This window comes from Epinephelus moara, chromosome 10 (assembly GCF_006386435.1).
Source record: "Epinephelus moara isolate mb chromosome 10, YSFRI_EMoa_1.0, whole genome shotgun sequence".
Lineage (NCBI taxonomy): Eukaryota > Metazoa > Chordata > Actinopteri > Perciformes > Serranidae > Epinephelus > Epinephelus moara.
This window is the reverse complement of record NC_065515.1, coordinates 25,208,244-25,227,531: the sequence shown is the minus strand read 5'-3', so window position 1 is coordinate 25,227,531 and position 19,288 is coordinate 25,208,244. Positions and strand designations below refer to the sequence as shown.

At 38.1% G+C, this 19,288-nt stretch overlaps 1 protein-coding gene across 2 annotated transcripts in view; it reads right to left on the bottom strand.

Moving 5' to 3' along the window:
* jak1 (Janus kinase 1) overlaps window positions 1–18,746 on the bottom strand; it is a 44,405-nt gene extending 25,659 nt beyond the window's left edge. The window contains exons 1-10 of one of the 2 annotated variants that reach the window (XM_050055508.1): window positions 18,490–18,746; window positions 12,385–12,513; window positions 11,655–11,866; window positions 10,053–10,176; window positions 4,955–5,108; window positions 4,252–4,415; window positions 3,067–3,335; window positions 2,111–2,226; window positions 1,247–1,429; window positions 158–315 (exon numbers count right to left, since the gene is read on the bottom strand). In XM_050055508.1, coding sequence (XP_049911465.1) covers window positions 158–315; window positions 1,247–1,429; window positions 2,111–2,226; window positions 3,067–3,335; window positions 4,252–4,415; window positions 4,955–5,108; window positions 10,053–10,176; window positions 11,655–11,859 — 1,373 coding nt within the window. In that variant the 5' untranslated portion in view covers window positions 11,860–11,866; window positions 12,385–12,513; window positions 18,490–18,746. The remainder of the gene's footprint in view (window positions 1–157; window positions 316–1,246; window positions 1,430–2,110; window positions 2,227–3,066; window positions 3,336–4,251; window positions 4,416–4,954; window positions 5,109–10,052; window positions 10,177–11,654; window positions 11,867–12,384; window positions 12,514–18,489) is intronic. The other variant, XM_050055507.1, reaches the window with a different exon arrangement.
* Window positions 18,747–19,288: the final 542 nt, after the last annotated feature.

Here is a 19,288-nt window from a genome sequence, read left to right as displayed (position 1 = left end):
AGACAAGGTTGGTGTGGGTTAAATACTAATCAGGGTCACTAACAGATGGTTAATGACTAATATGTGTAATAAGACTGCCTGTGTCCAGTAACACTTTGTGTGGAAACAGGCACATGCTTACACACACATTTACACCAATAAAACTACAAGTACTAACCAGATAGGTCCATGGCAGCTGTTTTTGGTATTGTGCACCACTGAAGCAGGGGCCACCTCCTTGCACAGGAAGTGATGAGCATCCACTGTCAGCCTGAAGTACCCGTCCACGAGGGCTGCGAAGGACAGAGCCTCACTCCTGGAAGGCATTTGCAGCTCCTGAAAAGAGAAGATACGAGGAGAGAGCGATAAAGAGAAGGAAGAAGGGAAGAGGTGATTAGAATAGGAGCTATTAGAAAGCCACTGTACACCAGAGAGCTATCTAAAGGAGCAGTGGTGTATTACAAAACTCCAAATCTATCATCATGATGAAGCATGATATCACCATTAGTCATGGCTGAAACCATCAGGCAAGAGGAAGGCAGAAACAAAACTATCAAAACAAATGAAGCCGTTCGTCACATTAACTATGGAAACAAGTCAAAGCAGTTGTCCAAGTTGTTAAAATATGCAAGAACAAGTGATCCTATTATGACTGTGCTAAGACTCATCACAATGGTATTGACTTTAACATGTAGACCTGAGGGTGCTTAAACAGCAAAGCCACAAGAATAATTTATTTTTTAAAACTGAATTCATTAATACCAAAACTTTGGCAGGTTCCTACACATTTTCAATTTCAAAAGTCCAGCTTATTGCTTTTATGTTTTAGAAATCAGAATACTGGCAACAGTCTTGAAATAAATATTGTGCCATACTCGCTTTTCTTTTTTTCATATTTATCCAGACCTGGAAATGACTAAAATCAAATTCCATGCTGTGTAGAAATGCTGTTAAAGAAAAAATTAATGGAACAATGATGGCAAATTCTGGTGTTAATATAAATGAATTAAGAAATTGTTAGAAGCAACCTGTTTTTGGATACTCAAAGACAACATTATAGAATATTTACTGTAAACACAGTTTGTTTACAGCTTCCATCATAGTGTGACACTATTCCACCGTGCAGTGACATGTTGTTACTGACAACTGTATATAATAAACATATGAACTACAACTGAGGTCACTGAAAACAGATTTGGATGTCTAAGTGACAACAATGGAGGTCAATCCCACCGAAACGCAGCGCTCTTTGAATTGTTTGCCTCACCATCCTCTTGTTGTCCTGTCTGTAGATGGTGACCGTCACCTCCTTGATGACAGCGTGTGTGATCTCATGGAAGTCGCAGAACACCTCCCAGCCTTCGCTCGCTTCTTTCTTTTTGTCATTTTTCTGTTTGCCATCCTGCTTGTTCTTCTTTGACTTGTTTTTTTCCTTGGCGATCACAGGTGTCTATTTTAAAGAAATACAAACAGATATAAACACACAAACCATGATATAAAAAAATAAACCAGCAGTATTTTTAAACAATGTTAAATACTGCCATCTAAAAATACTGTAATGACCTGTGCAAGGTTTGTCCCAGATAATATACAGTACCATCACACTTGGACAAGTCAAGTCACCGCAAGTGCTTATTAATTTCGAAAGTAATTCACACTCAATATCAAAATGATAGGAAATGTGTCCACTATGACATCTCATCATCTCATTTGTTGAGTGGTTTGATTGAACATATTTCAGTTCTGTGTGCATAAAAATGGAAAACTTAAAGTTGAAGTGTTAAAAAATTAGCGAATAGGAACTACAAACATAAAAAAGAAGGCACTAGTTGACTTTCTTTTCTGTAAAATATTCTTATTTTATGCCTATAGGGACTTGGAACTTCTAATTTAGTGACTTCATATTGATCTTTGCATACATAACACTCCTAAAATAACCTTCTCTAATGCCAATATTCTGGTGAATTTATCCAACTTAAATCATAATTTTTCATGTAGAAATATGTTCTGTTGGAGCTACTCAACAGGGAATATGTTTTTCTTTTTTGATGTTTGACAACTGTTTGTTAGTGCTTGTTAATCCAACATTAGAAAAACTATCACAGTGTTCTTCACACGTAGTTTGACTCACTGCAGCGGGCTTCTTCCTCCAGGAAATGCCAGTGGTACCAGTAACCAGGACCTGCATGTCATGGCTAGTCTCTATGTTCTGACTCTGGCTCTGCCCTTGATTCTGGTTGTAGTACCCTGAAAACAGCAAACATACATTATATCGCAGCAGTTACACATGCAGCCAAAATATTTAAATACTGCAGATATAGAGCACATGCATTGTAAACAAAAAGAAAAACATTTATACGTTAAATAACTGGTTTCTCAGTATTGTTTTTGGAAAATCTTTCAGTGATTATGCAGGGATTAGTGAAGCCATGGAAATGTTTTACGGCTACTATATGTTTACACCTGCTCTTAACCAGGTTGCTCAAACCATCCAGCTCTGCATCAGTGCTTTATAATTTCACACATTGGTTAGAATCATCCAGGGTCTGGTCTACCCTGTGATAAGTGGGTTAATGTGACATGTAAACATCTTGTTCCTTTCACTTTTGGTTTTCACCATCTGCACAAAGTCACGCAATGTTTTAGGGTATACTTTGATGTCAACAATCTGTCTTTTTTTTTGTCAGAAGTGTGGTTAGAGCACCACAGATACTCTGCATGTAAACATACCAAACTAACCACTGTCACGTAACCACTAGAATCCAGTGCAGCTGATTAAAATATTGCAACGCAGAAATTATGATATTAATTTTGTGGGAGAGTAGCAAACTATCTTTTTCTCATCATGCTTAATAATTTGAATAGCAATAATAATGATATTACTTGTCTCTCTCTCAAGAGTTAGTCATTAAAGCAACTCCCACAGGGATTATCTTGACAAACAAATAGTTCTCTTTCTAAAGTATCTATAATCTCCTGTAATACTAATAAAACTACATCTCAAACCTGTTACAAGCCACTAATCTGACATGGTGCTTGAGAACTTTAAGTCATGGGCATCCCCTTGTCATCTTCCTGAATTCTTACCATAGTAACCTCCATTGCAGAGATCTCCTTCCTGCATCACGCTGAGAGAGACGGGCTCAAACACCTCACTGCCTAGGCCGCTGGTCAGGCCCTCCAGTGTAGCCAGGTACTTGATCTTCAGGTCATACGGCGTGATGTTGCTGTCCTTCATTGTGCGGCGGTTGAATTCGCTGAGGAATTTCTTGAAGACGTTGTTGATGCGGATGCGTGTCAGGAAGTTGCGCTGCTTGATGTTGCGGTTCAGCGATTCTGGGATGAAACGTTTGTAGCTGATGGGATTAAGATAGAAAGACAGACGGAAATCAACAATTTTGATCTTTCAAATCCCTTCTCAAAAGTTATCCCTTTAAAAAAAAACACTTGTTTTATTGATACTAGCATAGTGTTTTATTTCTAACATGTCTTCTCTGACTTATCATCACAATTGTTGTTTTTATCTTCTATTAATGTTGGGTATTTTATTATTTTTTTAAGTGTGTATTATTCTTAATTTTCTGACTTTACTTGCCTCATTGCAGACTTGAAATGTTAAATTCTGCTTCAACCATGGAAAGCACTTTGTAACTTAGTTTTAAAAAGTGCTGTATAAATATAGTCTATTTATCTATAAATAGTTAAATTCTCTGCTTCCTATGCTTTGTGCAAGGGTTTTGAAGGTAAGGAAAAACAATGCATGATTTCTCATAAACTACGTGTTAAAGTGGCCTTAAATAAGTGGCTATGTAACTTAGTGTGGTATGTCCGGCTGTTTTTGTACTGTATATCTACAGGGTCTCGAAGCTTAAAATGTGGGGAGGGATTATAATGCTAAAGACATAAGCAACAGCGTGTGAGGTGTAGCTGTATGGAGTACCTTCTGCATGTGCAGTTTTCCCCATGTACTGAATCCATCCCGGAAAATAATCTCAATCAAGAAGGCATATTTACATATTTTTCCAGTACTTATTTTAAATATTCTGTGCACATGCCTGTTTTTTGGGGCAGTGCATGAATGTGGCCGGAGTCCACTTGTCTGATAAGAGACACTTGAAATGAGCTAGTAGATTTTTATAGAAATTCTCAGGACAGCATTAGAAGGGTCTTTAAATGTGGGTGTTATTTAAGACCTTAATCAAAGCAGCACCATCCAGACTTGTTTACAAAATGAATGATTCAAACCCATGCCATGTTGTGTGTTTGCTTTACCTGATTTCACGGGAATCTGTGGGTGAAGTGATATCCACGTTCGTGGTATAGTGAGTGATAGCAAGCACAGCCATGCCCAAGCACTCGTTTTCTATGTCATGCTGATCTACTTCTGACTGGGACGTCCTCAGTGGAACCACGCCTGTCTGGAAGTCATGCTGGCCCTGCACGACAATCACATAATATTTAACACAGAGACACACCAAATGCATATCAACATAAACTCCATTGGACATTGGGTAAGATATACTGTATGATTTGGTTCTTTACATAGCACTCAAATCCTGTCAAGACGACCAAATGAAATTTGGAAAGTTGGAAACATCAGTTCCTGCTGAGTTAACTCTTTTTCCTGTCTTTTTATATATTCACTGGACTGAAAGGACGTAATTGACAACAGTGGCTCCTAATTACACTCTAGGGGTGTTACCATCTAAAGCTGCGCTTCCTAGTATTGTTACATTTCCTTCCAGCTGTTGATGTTTTGAAACTCAAATGTGAACTGTGCTGTTGTTTATGCCTTTAATCACAATGTACTTTCAAAGGTATTTTAGAGAAATAAATCACATATACAGTTAAAAAAATGTTTTTGTTGAGTGAATTCTTTAAAATATATTCTCATATTTGCAACAATGAGAGAGTATGCCTAAAATGTTCCTATAACAATGTAAAGAAAGTCATCAGTGACTGATTATTCTTTCACCTGGGCAAACAGGTAGTCAAGAGAGGCAGCGTCCAGTAGGGGAGTTCCTTCCGGTGTTTTCTGTGGGCTGAGTCCTCCTTTGAGTTTACTGATGCAGTGTCTCCAAACTGGAGACTCTCCTTCAGTGGTACCATGCCAGTTTTTGAAATAAAACCTTTCAGGGGGGGAGAAGAAGGAGAGAAATTAACAGAATTAATGTGGGGTGTGCAAGAAAGCATGCACGGCTTTAAAAAGGCACTCTGAATACATAGTGGCTGGCGTTACAAGATAACAAGGGTTGTTTTATGTCCAATGAATTCCAGAAACATATTGTCTTCTTGAATGTGCTGATTTCGAACTCCGGTATTCAGGAACTCACTACTTGGTTTGTAAATTATTCCCAGCAGAGAAGAGTAATTTTAGTTCTCCAAACAACTAGATAGATTTCACCAAAGGCTGAAAACTCATCAGTGCAGAGTTGAAATATCATAATGACACAGAGAAACAATACAACAGGAAGTGCTCTACTTCCTCCTGTATTATATACAGTGATTAAAGTGTAAAAATGTCCATGACTAAAACTGGCCCATGCCCATTTTTCTGTCATGTTTACAATCACATTTCACACAAGATACATACCTAGCCAGATAGAGTTTTAGTGCTAGGTAACATCTACATGTTTTTTTTAACTTTTATGTTTTGACCTCTTTTCCTGTTTTCTCTGAAGTGAAGCAATTTTTCAGCTAGTCTGTGCTTTTCAGAGGAAATATCATCAATGTCTGTTCAGCGTCACAGACGTCTGTGTATATCCTGTCATGACCAACACTGACACTGGGCAGTTAACAGGGGAAACTGATTGAAAAACATACCAAAAAAAGTAAATAAAAGAGAAAAAAACAATACTTGCAGCAGATAAAAATCCGCAAAACGAGCACATACATCCTAATGAAGGAACTGCTGAAATAATACGGGCCAGAGAGAAGCATTCAACCAGAGGTCATGAAGATATAATGCTTTTTGATACAGACAGGACTCCTTAAGACAGTGCAGGATGTGGGAGGAAGCCCACAGGACAAAGGGGAAACTGTTTGGGGCAACAATGTTAACTATACTTGCTGCCCCTTTCTTTCTCTTTAAGCTGCACTAGTAGTTAGGGATGCATGATGATACCAGCACCTCATCAGTACTGGCCGATATTGGCTTTAAAATTAACTATCAGAATTGGGCCATGTTTTTCACAATGAATGAATATTACATACATTGAAAATGAATTGTATTTCATGTCTCCATCTGCTGGTGGGCCATCCCAATAACAGTATGCATGCATAATGTGATGTTAATTCCACTACAGAAAAGACCTGATGATCACTAAAATTAGGTAGGGGAAAGAAGTGGGTATACCGATATCGGTGTTGGTTATCGGTCAAATGAGTTGTTACATATCCGCATGTCAGATATCTGCAAAAAATCCAATCCAGATCCAATATCATGCATCCGTACTCGTAGTGATGGTAATATTGTCAGACTGTCAGTAGGCCCGCAACTTTGGTCCAGACTGATATATTTCAATGTGTAATTTTGTACAAACATTCATGGTCCCCAGGAGATACTCCACTTATCCAGTGAACTTTATCAACTTTTGCATTGGCACAAGTTTTGTACAGATATTAATTGCACCTTGACAACATATTATTTAGTTATGACATTCCCATCAGCCTCAGTTGTACTTTGCAATTTAGCAAACATTAGCATGCTAACACACTAAAATAAAAAAAACATTAAATATGGGAAACATTACACATGCTCAACATCAGCATGTTGCATTCAGCAAAAAGTACTGTTGTGCCTAAGTGCAGCCTCACAGCCCCATCCATTCTGGTGGTACTTTAATCCATGTATTTGTGTTTGTGTTCAACATTTGTTTATGCTAAAGATTGTGTGACCACAATACCCCGCCTGTCTGGCAGACTGCACTACGGTACGCAAAGCAGGCTGCAGCAAAAAGCACATAGACACAAAGCACAAACAAATATACACACAACACACACCACAGTTAGGCTCATTGCACGCACGCATTATACTCCACAAGCTACTGTCAAAGCAGAGCACAGAGAAAGAGGAAGTGCAAGTGACACCACAGTTATGTTGTTTTCCCTCTTTGCCTGAAATGCTACCCCTAACTTTTAGAACAAAGAGGGACTTACAAACACACGCTCACAAAAACAAAACAAAAAAGACAGTGTCATCATTGGGTCAAGTATGAAATTTGGCGCTACTCTTGGCGTCACTTGTTAAGTTTGTAAAAAGCCAGTTACTCACTGCCTTCTAGTCCTTCTCTAATGGTCACATGCTTTTTCTGAGATTATATTAGTGTATGGCCAACAGTTAAAAACAGCCCATTCTGAATACCAAACATTGTTTCCGATATCTTTGGCCATTTTCTCTTCTCTTTATTGAGCCAAAGTGAGAGTCGAGATCTAACAAGCATGTGGAAACTTGAAGAATGTGTCTCATCTTGCCAAGCCATTCAGTGCCATTTGCTATGTTATGATCCTGTACAACCAGAATCAAAGTACTGCTGATTCATAACACACATCCATGCTATTCAGCAAAGTGTCTTCAGACAATGCCAAGAATTTAATGCTATTATGAAACTGTATGCAATTAAGTGATATGCCCTCAGGATTCATCTGATGGCAATGACAAGCACATGTCCATCCATCGCCTTTTATGTATGATTAATTCAACCTTTAAAACTTTCTAGGAACAGTAATACATATAATATAATTATAACACTTTTCTGAACAACATTACATGATGCAGTTTTGACTTTGCTTTACTCATTTCACACCCCCAAATATCCTCACAATACTTCTTAATGTTGTGTTATTTACTCTTTATGAAAATCCACCAATAATCTGCATTTGCTTCTACTTGATAAGTTCAGTTATGGTTAGAAAACCCAGCAGGTGTACATGCATGAAGCATACAAAATATTTTTTTTTTTTCTTTTTGGTAAATTTGATTAAACACAAATTCTCAAAGTAGCCAGCTTCATAAAAATGAAGAAGATTGTACATACAATTTCCTATTTCAAAGCTGGGGTGTGAGGGTGTAATTGCTATTGTTTGCAACACATTTAAGTACACTCATAGATGGACACATCACTCCCTGGAGTCCAGACTAAATATATACAGCATTACTCACTGTATTCCATTTATTTTCCACCAATTGTTGTGGCACATGTCGTTGTGGCAGCGTGATAAACAAAGTAGCCCTGGCATCCACCTTTCCATGTCTTTCTGTTCATTACGGGGACTCCTGCGGTGACACCAGGCCATCTAGGATATGTAATGCCTCTAGTGTATTCACAGTCAGTCCCAGAGTCTCCTCCAATTTGGACATGGCCCTTAATACCTCCAAAAGGAGGCCTACAGGAAGCATCCTGATCCAAATTGGATCCTTTCAATACGCAGGAACAGCACTTCAAGCAATTTCAACCAGTTAAATCCCACATCTCATTCTTTGGTCACCACCCAGAGCTCCTGGACCAAAGATGAAGGATGGAATGTAGACTTATTAGTAAAAAATAAAATGTCTGCCTTCAGGCTCAGCTTCCTCATCACTACCAGTGGTACATAAATCTACTTGTCCAAACTCCATTACCATGTTATATTTGAAGTCCGTCACTCAAGGGAGTAACTGCAACCCACTTGGAAGGGAATGCTCCCGAGTTTTCTAATAGACTTTCATGGCCTCTGACTTAGAGGTCCTGGCTCTCATCCCAGTTTAAGTTCAAACCACTCCCGTGTGTACTGGAGGTCAGAGAACTAAATCATCGGCTCTGTGATCACACTGGAGGTCACAGAAAAACTGCATCATCCCTGCAAAAGGGAGCAGGGACATAATTCTGAGATCACCAACCGAAAACTCCATATTAGGCAAGCTTTTTCCCCTAAATACTTCCTTTCTCGTTTTTTGACCATTTCAGTTAGGGCTGGGCAATATGGAGAAAATCAAATACCACAACATTTTTACTAAATTTAATTATATAAATATTGCGACAATATTGTAAGAGACATCTGGTGCTCTGACAAATTATTTACATAATGAAATTTTTGTTAAATTTAATTATACGTAGTGTGGGTAAAGGCAAACAAAAGAACAGCTAAAACAGTCTGGTAAGTTCAGCATATTACATCACTTAAGAGTGATACAGCCTCTAAAATTAGGAAAAGACGACACGTAGGATATTATGAATCCCCTATTACGTCTGGAACCTCCCATCTACGACGGGCTTGATACGCACCCTTGTTGAAAACTTGGCTTAGATTAATCTGATCCCATTTGATTCGGTGGTGGATACCACTTGCGACGTCATCCCCAGCAGTATTCGAATCCTGAACCTTCTGCATGGAAGACAAGTGCTCTAACCACTACACTAGGGAGGCCCCAACACGTAGGATTTTATGATGTCCAAAATCTAAGATGATATTTGGTCTCATATTACAATATCGATATACTATCGATATATTGCCCAGCCCTAAATTTAGTCTCCTGGCAGACCTATGGTGACATAAGGAAGCACCCTTTCCAGGGACCAACCCTAAGACCCGAAAAAGGCTAGATACACTAATCTGCTGTTTAGCACATAGGTAAAAACAACAGTTAAAGCTAAACAAGAGAACAGGCCTGCCCCTGTCCAGGAGTTTGACTCCAGAGCCTAAAAGTAAGCTCACATATCTACCTCTGTGATGGCGTGCAGGCTGATTCGTTATGGTTTGTTTGGTATTGCTCCACCTCCTGCTCCTCCCAACCAGAAAGACAAATTCCACATTCCAGGAGCCCGCTTTCATAGTCAGGTGTCAGCATGCCAAAGTTCCTGCCTTTTCCCGCTGCCCAACTGGCAATGCACACTTTATCTTGTAGGCTGGGTCTTTCCTACGAGTGTCTCATATAGTAGATCTTCAAATTCTATTAAATAATATTTCCACTACCTTTAAAACTACACTGCATTTGATGTAGTTCAATGAGAAAAACACAGTTTCAAGTCAAGAAATGACTTCATGGAGATAAAAGGCAGCCAGAAAACTAATCTTCAACTCCAGTGTAGTCTTACCTCATGCGATAGTGCAACTTGACACTGGTTTCATCTGTGATCTTGAACTCGTAGTTGGGAGGGTACCACGTGCCAGTTGTCTCATCGTACAGGGAGAAGAGGTTATGGCACAAGGGAGAGATTGCTGAGAAGGGAAAGAGAAAAGAGGAAAAAAGATCAATATTCAGACCATTTATTGGATTGGGGTTGAGGCTTATTTGCAGGCCTCTGTCCAAAAAGAGGATTTAAGAGCAACAGCAACTAATCTTCTTATAAAAGAAGCTAAACACAAAGGTCTACATGCTCCATTTTTATACTCAGACATATGTGAAATGTAGGACTCTGGTTTTAGTTCAATGTAGGCCCTCAAATGCCTGAAACAAAAAGAGATCATATTCATCTTTGCTAAGCTAACCAGAGTCACCTAACCAGTCAGTTAAAATTGGTAATGGCTGTGTAGACACAGAGAGATGCTTCTAAGAGGCTCTACAATGACACTTAATCTAGTTTTACACTAACCGATTCATAGCTTTTGACCTGTGGTTGTGACTGATTTGCAGTAGTGCTATGTATGACTGCTTGGAATGTAATGCATTTTATTTCACATGTTGACAGCTGAATGGAAGCACTTTGAGGTAAGGCAGTAATAAGCATTTATCTACATTTGAAAACATTAACACACAGAGAGAAGTTCTCCTCTGTGAGAGTGGAGTTTAATACTCTCATATTTATTCCTCGCTGAACAGTTAACTGTGAATTGACTTGTTTCATTAAGTTAATCAGAAAGACAACCGTCAGCAGCTGAAAAATTACTCATTAAAGGCCGTAACCATTTTGCCAAATTATTACAGAACAGCACACCCAAATGACAGCTTATTACCTGTCAGTGTGACTGGTGAACGGGGCAAAAGTGATTAATAGGTTAATCAGGAAAGTGCACAGTAAGTGCTGCCCACAGCCACTCTAGACAATTCTTGAAATTCCAGCAGACGCATTACAGCGCGTTTCAGAAGCACCCCAGAAGCTACTAAAAATACACACCTTGTACAGATTTGAGAGCTGCAACACATTGCACAGGTCAGACAATAAACTAAATTAAAATAGCCAAAAAAACACCTGATTATCTACGTATGGTAGAGGCACAATATCAAGGGAAAATTACCAAATCAACTAAATCTGCAAGTCTACAAATTTGGGCAGCCAAAACACTCTGCAATCCCAGTGTGGTTTGACGTAGAGTGTAGGACAGAACAAAATTGGTTTGCAGCTGGACCACGGAGAGCTGCAGATGGTGGAACTGTCTCTCCCAGTTCGCCTACACTCAAGATGGCAGCAAAAATAACAAAAAATAGGGATTTACTCATCTCAAATCATGCTTAACTTAAGTGGATCATAACATTTCGGGTATGGGATTAATCTGCAAATGCGAGACCAAACTGGTCAGGGTACACCTGGTGGAGATTATGAATATCAGTTTTATCTGTGTTTTTCAAAATATTCTTACTTGATCTATGTAAAATCTGTGAATAACATTTTTTTAATAACATGTCATCAGAGAGTACATCATTAAGCAAAGCAGGCGATTTTTGATTATGCCAATTAGCCAACAGGTCAGTAACTCACAGCATTTCTTAGCAGCATCCACACAGAGCTGCTCCACGGTGTAGCAGCCTTTGAAGTACTCTAGCTGGTGCACCTCCGGTGTGTAAAAGTGGATCTCCAGGCCCTGAGTGGAAGTAGGTGAGGAGGAGAGTTGAGCCCTCTTATTGGACCTCCTCATCTTCCCACAGAGTTGCCTGCTCAACTCCATCACCCACAGAGTTGGCATTCAGACACTGGATAAGTGAAGTGAAAAAGAGAAATGGGAGAGTGAACTTTGTGGCTTTCAAATTACACCAAAGTAAGCTTTGCATTTAAGTCTATTCAGAATAGGCAAGACAAATGAGAAAACACACATGGGAAACAACCTAATTGATATTTCTCTTATACATAACTTATTGTTTTTATATGGTTTTAAAAGTACTGATATTATTAATCATTCACATTTTCAATAAAAGTCTGTTTTCACACGAATCGGGGACTTTTGATACCAAGATCATTGGTATGAGTTTCCCACCCTGGTATAATTATATAATCGACACTTTCTGAGGAAATGGTTGACCACAGTGTCGTTAACATAGCCAATCCAGTGTTGAAAGGTGCGTGCGTGTGTTGCAGTAAGACTAAAGTGTTAATTGTGAGCTCAGCAAACAGCAGCAGAGAGTTCAATGTTCACATACCTGATGACTCATATTAATACAGTGCAGAGCCCCAACTCACAAAAGCACAGAGAACACAGTGATGTCTCACTAACCTACAAGTGAAATGACGTCAGCCTTGTGAATGAGCTGATGACATCAACATGGAGGACAGATCGCTGCTGCGCAGGGGCTACAGGAGACTGTCTCCACTGCGGGATGAGTCGAATTGCCTGTCTACACCCCTGCACAGCAAAAGCAGCAGTCATGAGTCCATGTGGAGACAGCACTTACAGCTAAATGCGACTTGAAATAAAGATTGATAACCACTGCATCTAGGCATCTATTCACATTTGCTGTTATACACGTAAGTGTATAGGAACAAACTTAAAAAGAGGAGAAAGGGGGAAACAGAGATATAGACACATGGAGAGACAATACAGTGAGAGACAGACTGATAAGAGTTTATCGTGTCTTTTATCACTGACGTTTTTTGCTTGTTGTAACTCCTGTTAACTTCCTACTAAGCTGACAAATAAATTCCATTTAATTACTGAACCCTTGGACGGACACTTATTCCAGCCTGTTAAACGCATCCTGTTTCACACTAAGCTAAAGCTGATCAATTCAGCTGCCAAGCAGAGACAGTAAATATTAGCTTTATATATATATATATATATATATATATATTTTTTTTTTTTTTTTTTTTTTTTTTTTNTCCTGTTTCAACTAAGCTAAAGCTGATCAATTCAGCTGCCAAGCAGAGACAGTAAATATTAGCTTTATATATATATATATATATATATATTTTTTTTTTTTTTTTTTTTTTTTTTTTTTACACTGTGTGAACTGGTATGTGTCAATCCTCAGACTTAACCATGAGTGAGTGGATGTCAGGCTGGCAAGCGGGGCATCCTCTAACAGTCATCATTTCTCAATTATTACAGCTAAATTTCTTGAGAAGCCTTTTTATAGTGAGTCATCACCCTGCCTTTTAGAGTGAATGTGTTAATCAGTAAGTGTGTCAATCTCCCTTGCTCTTCCTCTTTCTACCTAAATTCAACATAACCTTTCTGAATGCCACTAAAGTTTAACGCAATAACTATCTCTCGTAAATCTAATGTGGCATATTAAGAAGGTTATCTTTGACAAATGACATGTTTGAGACTGGTTGAGACTGACAGTGCTGAACTGATGCCAGTTTTACAAGAGTTTCACAATCTTTGGACCACAAGATTACTTGAGCTTGTCAGTTCTTCTCACTCCCCCTCAACAATGTCACCCTGCCTTGTGTGCGTGCCTTTGTTTTAAAATGACTAGAAATATTGTTTCTGCCAGACAAAAACAAGACCTTGGAGCATTTTATAACACAACTAGTGATAGACAGCCGATCCTGGCAGGTGTGGATGATTCAGGTACTTCCTCCATATGCATCTGCGTTTTACCAAATACTGAACTAGGGCTGTAATAATTACTGTCATTATCAATTAAACTTTTCTAGAGTAACCAATTAATTGTTTGGTCTATATTATGTCAAGAAATAGTAAAAAAAATAATGCCCATCACAAAGCTGAAATCAGATTTTTACATTATTTTTTTAACAAAAGCTTTAATAATTGAGCAGTTGTCGATACTGTTAGTCGTAGAAGTTGTCAATAAACCAATCTATCAATCACCTAATTGTTTCAGCTCTTAACTACATAATTTTAAACATGCATGTTGTCACTTAGATCAGTTTGGGAAATATTCAACAGAGTTTGGAGGCTTCGGGTGGACTGGACCTCAAATAGCAGTTGAATTCAACTCTACTCAATTATTGCATAATGGCTGGTGTTAGTTAAATTTAAAAAAACCCAAAAACAAATAGGCTATATGTTTTTAGATTGGGTGGTTCAAACCAATAAGAAAGACAATGAACGCTAACCAAACAAACAAATAAGCTCCTCTGCATCATTTGCATCAATTTAGAGTTTCCCCTGCCTATTTAAATCTGAGGTAGGCAGCCCAGCTAAAAAAGGTGAGTAAAAAAAACTGACCACAACCATCACAACAAAGGACAAGAAACTGAAATAAAGTTGATCACAGGTTACTTAGGTGTTCCCTGACTTTTTCTTTAAAGGTCAAATCAGTTTTTCTATACAGTGACTGCAAAGGTGAGGAGCTGCAGACAGTGGCCATTTAGTTAAGCAAAGCACCAAGAGAAATAATCAAGGTAAGCAATGACTATCCTGTTCCGTAACAGGGTTGTAAAACTAGACTACACAGGCATTTAAGTGGTCAAAAGAAGGAAGACAGTGGCTAACAAGCTAACAGCTGTTCATATATTTTTAAAGATGTCACAACTGTCCAGCGGAAAGTACTGCGCACTGATCAAAACAATGACACATCACAAATGGCAAGACAAAGTGAGAAGTACATCAAGACCAGTCTTTAGTCTGACTGTAACAGCTTTTCATTCCAACACAGTAGATTGCAAAGGCTATATGAAGGCTTATACCTGATCAGATTCTCATTAATTACCATTTTTCATTTGGTGAGCGGTGTTCGAATTCTCTCTACCTAACATTTTGGAAAAGACACTTGTGGCACACATCACAAAAATATCATTGTCACATGCCTTGTATCAAAAACTGTATTAAGATAAACATTGCCAATCATCACTAATCTACAGTTTAATTAAAGCACTGGATAAAATGAATTCTACTCAATCAAACAAGAGCAGTGTACAACTCAGGTGCAATGACAGCTGCTTGTAGGTTAAATCCAAAGACAATTTTTTAACTTATACTTCTGATTTCTCACCACATCCCTAACTGCTACTGGGTGTGATCCAAACATATCTTTTATCAGGTGAAACTAGATTCACGCACTCATGAGGCAAGCCCATCAACTGTGAAATTCTTGACACTATATCCAAACAATAATGCTAACCCTCAAAAAATGCTGCTCTTGCTCCCGCTCTGCCAGTCATTATCCAACAAAAAGCCAAAACTTGGCATCAACAAAAAGGGCTGCTGCCAATCAGGGCAGACAAAATGCCAAAAATTGGAGTGAGCCTTCCTCACAAAACATTTCAGCCGTCCTGCTCTCATGTTTGAGATGGTGATTATAATAATGATTAAGGTTAACATAGTGAATGAGTAGATACTTAACTCACATTGACTGATAGACTAAAGATGACTTTTATGTTTGTTTACATTCCGATACAAGGAGAATACTTGGATTTATTATCTGAGTACTTAAACACTATCTGGCACTTGACATTGATGGGGGTTTTTTTATTTTTGTATGGCACTTATGTGCAATCAATCTTCCTCTTTATGTCATGTTTTGTGCACCTTTTTACATCTGTTTCCTGTTTTTTTTGTCTTTGATATAACTACATTACTGCAGCATATAAATTTGTTTAAAGTCAACCCACCTTTCCCAGTTGCAATGTAAAGTGGTGCTCACACATAAATGCATCAATAATTTTAATCCAGCTATATAATTGACTATATATATTATTGTTAAATGGGCCATTCTGCATAATGTGTAGTTTCTACTTTGGTACTTAGTATATTTTGACTATAATACTTTCAAACTTTTACTCAACTAAGATTTTACATGCATGACTTTTAGTTGCAGAGTATTTCTACACTGTTGTGTTGCTGCTTTTGTACTTAAGTAAAAGATCTGAGTACTTCTTCCACCACTTCCACCTTGTACGTGCTGAGCTAAGACATCCCCCTAAATGTCAGAGCATTCATACATCATTTAATTAGTGCGCTATCCCACCAGGGGGTGATGCAGCACCCATGTAAGTACACTGACTTTAAGTGTGTGCATTCATTATTACTGCAGTTTTGGTATACCTCTGTCAATTGGTCAAAGTCAAGACACTGCCCTTCAAAAGTTGACACTGTTTTCACTGGATGTTCATTAAATCAATTACAACTGTACTATTTTGTGCAGGGAAAAAAAAAATCTATATTATTATTATATTATGGGTTCCTCCTTATCGATTCACTGTCTTTAAGGCATAAAAATCTAATTCCATGACCTAGTCTATAAACTTTTGATATTTGATGTTATTTAATATCACAATAACCACCATGTCAATAACTCTATTAGGCCTAACTACAGTAAAGCACTGGTCCCAAATTAGAAAATCTAACAATGTGACACCATAAACAAGTTATTTCACTGATTAACAGCCTTTAAATCAGAAACTAATCAGTGAAATACTACTTTAATGGCAATTTACAAGACATCTTTTTGGTAGGTATGTCAATTCAGGATACATACTGTCAATTCAATATTTTATGCCCCTGACTTTTATAACCCTAAATTTAGTTTAGTGAGGGGGGACTATGCTTAAAAAACACACAATGCAGTAATTTGGATGAGCAGGATTTTTTTTTTAAATGTCATCTTATTTGTTTCATTACATTTCAACAAAACGTTTTACAGCATGTCTCACCTTTTCAAAGTTGCAAAAACAAACGTGCCTGAAGTGAAAATACAGTGGGAAGACAATACGCTGTTACAAAAATGATGTCACAGAGGCCACTTGGTTATTACAGGGAAAAGGGTCAAATAAGTGATAAATCTAAAGCTCTTTGATGTGAAATATCAGGTTACCATTTAGCATTTAAATGTCATTCCTTTGATTTTACATCCAGTACAGTACTGAGTCTGAGTAGAAAATCACTCTTCACACAAGTACGTTGACTTGATATCAAAGTGAATTGGGTTAAAGAAATTTTGGTCAAGTGTTACAAGTAAAAATGAAATAGCTCTGCAATTAAGGATGCCATGTGCTCATTCGGATCTTAATAAAATGCAGATCAAACGTAACAGTGTGGTTAAAGTGCTTTAAGTGTTCTAAGAGTTCCTGTCAAGGGGAGAGCTGCAAGAAACCACAGTCTTTCATCGTTTGAGATTAATTTTTTGTGAGTGGTGGTAAGGCCAAAAATTCTGTGTCTATGTGTGTTTGAGTGTGTGTGTGTGTATGTGTGTGTGTGTGTGTGTGTGTGTGTGTGTGTGTGTGTGTGTGTGTGTTGGGCCCAGGAAGAGGCACCTAACTGACTGTCAACCTCAAATGCGTGAAGCCGCTTACCTTTTCGTTGACAGGATTTTGCATGATTTAATAAAATATTTACATTAAAAAAAATTTATTATCAATGAATCTACATTATATCCTCAATTATTGGGTTAATTGTCCAGTCTATACAAAGTCAAGTATGTGTCGAAAAGGCCTATCAATAGCAATGGTACATATTCAGGTCATTACCACAGAGAAGTAAGAAAAACAGGAAATATTCACATTTGAGGAGATGGAACTGGTGAATCTTTACCAGGCTTGTCTAAAGAATTACTTAAATATTATATCACTTATCAGAATCATTGCCAGCTGATTTTCTGTGTATAGGCTAATAAAATCATCAACCAAACGTTACAGTTGTAATGACAGGCGTGGGACACAAAAGTGACAGCCAGATCATCTTCTTCCTGCTCTGTTAATGGGTTTAATTCCAGCTGACATAATAAAACCTAAGCACTGTACTTGAATGCATCTTCATAGTGTTGGAGCAGGGTCCCTGTGGTCTCTGTAATTCCCTCTGATCCGACATTAAAGTAATAATAGGTTTCACTTTTCTTTCCCTCCCCATAATGCAAAAATGGAGGAATACGGACAGTTGGCTATTTTATAAAGACATTTCTTATCAACAGTTCGTCTTAAAGTGGTCAAATTCCCATGTAATTCAATCCAACATTGACTGTCGTTGTCAATTTTGTAACGTTAATGTTAATCCAATATATGTCTTGAGATAATGTGAAACTTTTTATACAATGGCAGGGCCCTAGTTTGTGGTGGCGTTGTTATATTGGATTGCATCATAGTATGGCTTCTCTCTAGTAATTCGTCCTCACTCTGTCCACTGTGTAGGTCATTCATATTAATTAAATGAATTTTATCGCTGTGTACATCAGCCCCTGGCAACATCTATGCGCCACTGAACATGAACGTCTCACTGCTATCATGCCAAACGGACGAACGTAGGTTGACATTAGCTTGTTAGCCAGTAGTTGACTTACACAGTCAAAGCAAACAACAGCTGGATATTTCCCAACTTGACAACGAAGGGGAAGTATGACAAAAGAGCGAGTGTGTTAAATGGACCAGGAGCTAGACGTTTCTCTCGATGGGAACATTTAATAAACGGCTATTTACTCACCTCGCGATGCTTAGCCAGACAGCTGGCAAATTACTTCCGTTTCGTATCAGTACATTAGACGCTTCAACCAAGTTGTAGCTCCCCTCTCGACGGATTTTAAGTGTCGTTTTTCGGCTGTTTGATAACGAAACCTCCCGAGAAATATATCCAGTATCCAGGGGAAAGGAAATATGAAGCTAAATCCACGGGTTTTGTTGCTGGTAGCTAGAGCGGAGACGTAGTCCTCGGTACTTGCCTATAGCTCTCGCTTGCTTACCCTTCCTGACAAGTTCCAGCCCCTTTCCCGAAAACAACGTCGTGGCCTACTGTAGAACTCGGCTGTTGATTGGCTGCTTAGCCTGTCAATCAAGGTGACGACATCAACCCATAGCATCTCAGGCTGGACTCAGGATAGACACATTGTTCATTTAGAAAGAAGAAGCATTACATTTCGTATAAGAATGATACTGAATGAAAAAAATATTATTTTTTAACTTCTATTATACACTATATTGAAATATTGCATGGGTTGACGAGTGGTAAAGCAATGAAAACAAACATTTTGTAAAGCCTTACATATTTTTCCCTTTAAAATGCCTTACATATTTTTCCCTTTAAAATGATACCCCTATGTATACAGTTTTTGTCTTGCTCTTTTTTGTTTCCCTTTTTAAAAGTATAACTACCTTTTTCAAAGATAATTGTATGGATTGAACATGATACAGTATTTTTTAATCACAGTGTCAATATGTTTTTACTACTCATGTCGTGGGGACTAAAATCTATTTCCATGTTGAGACAGAAAGGTAGATCCCATATT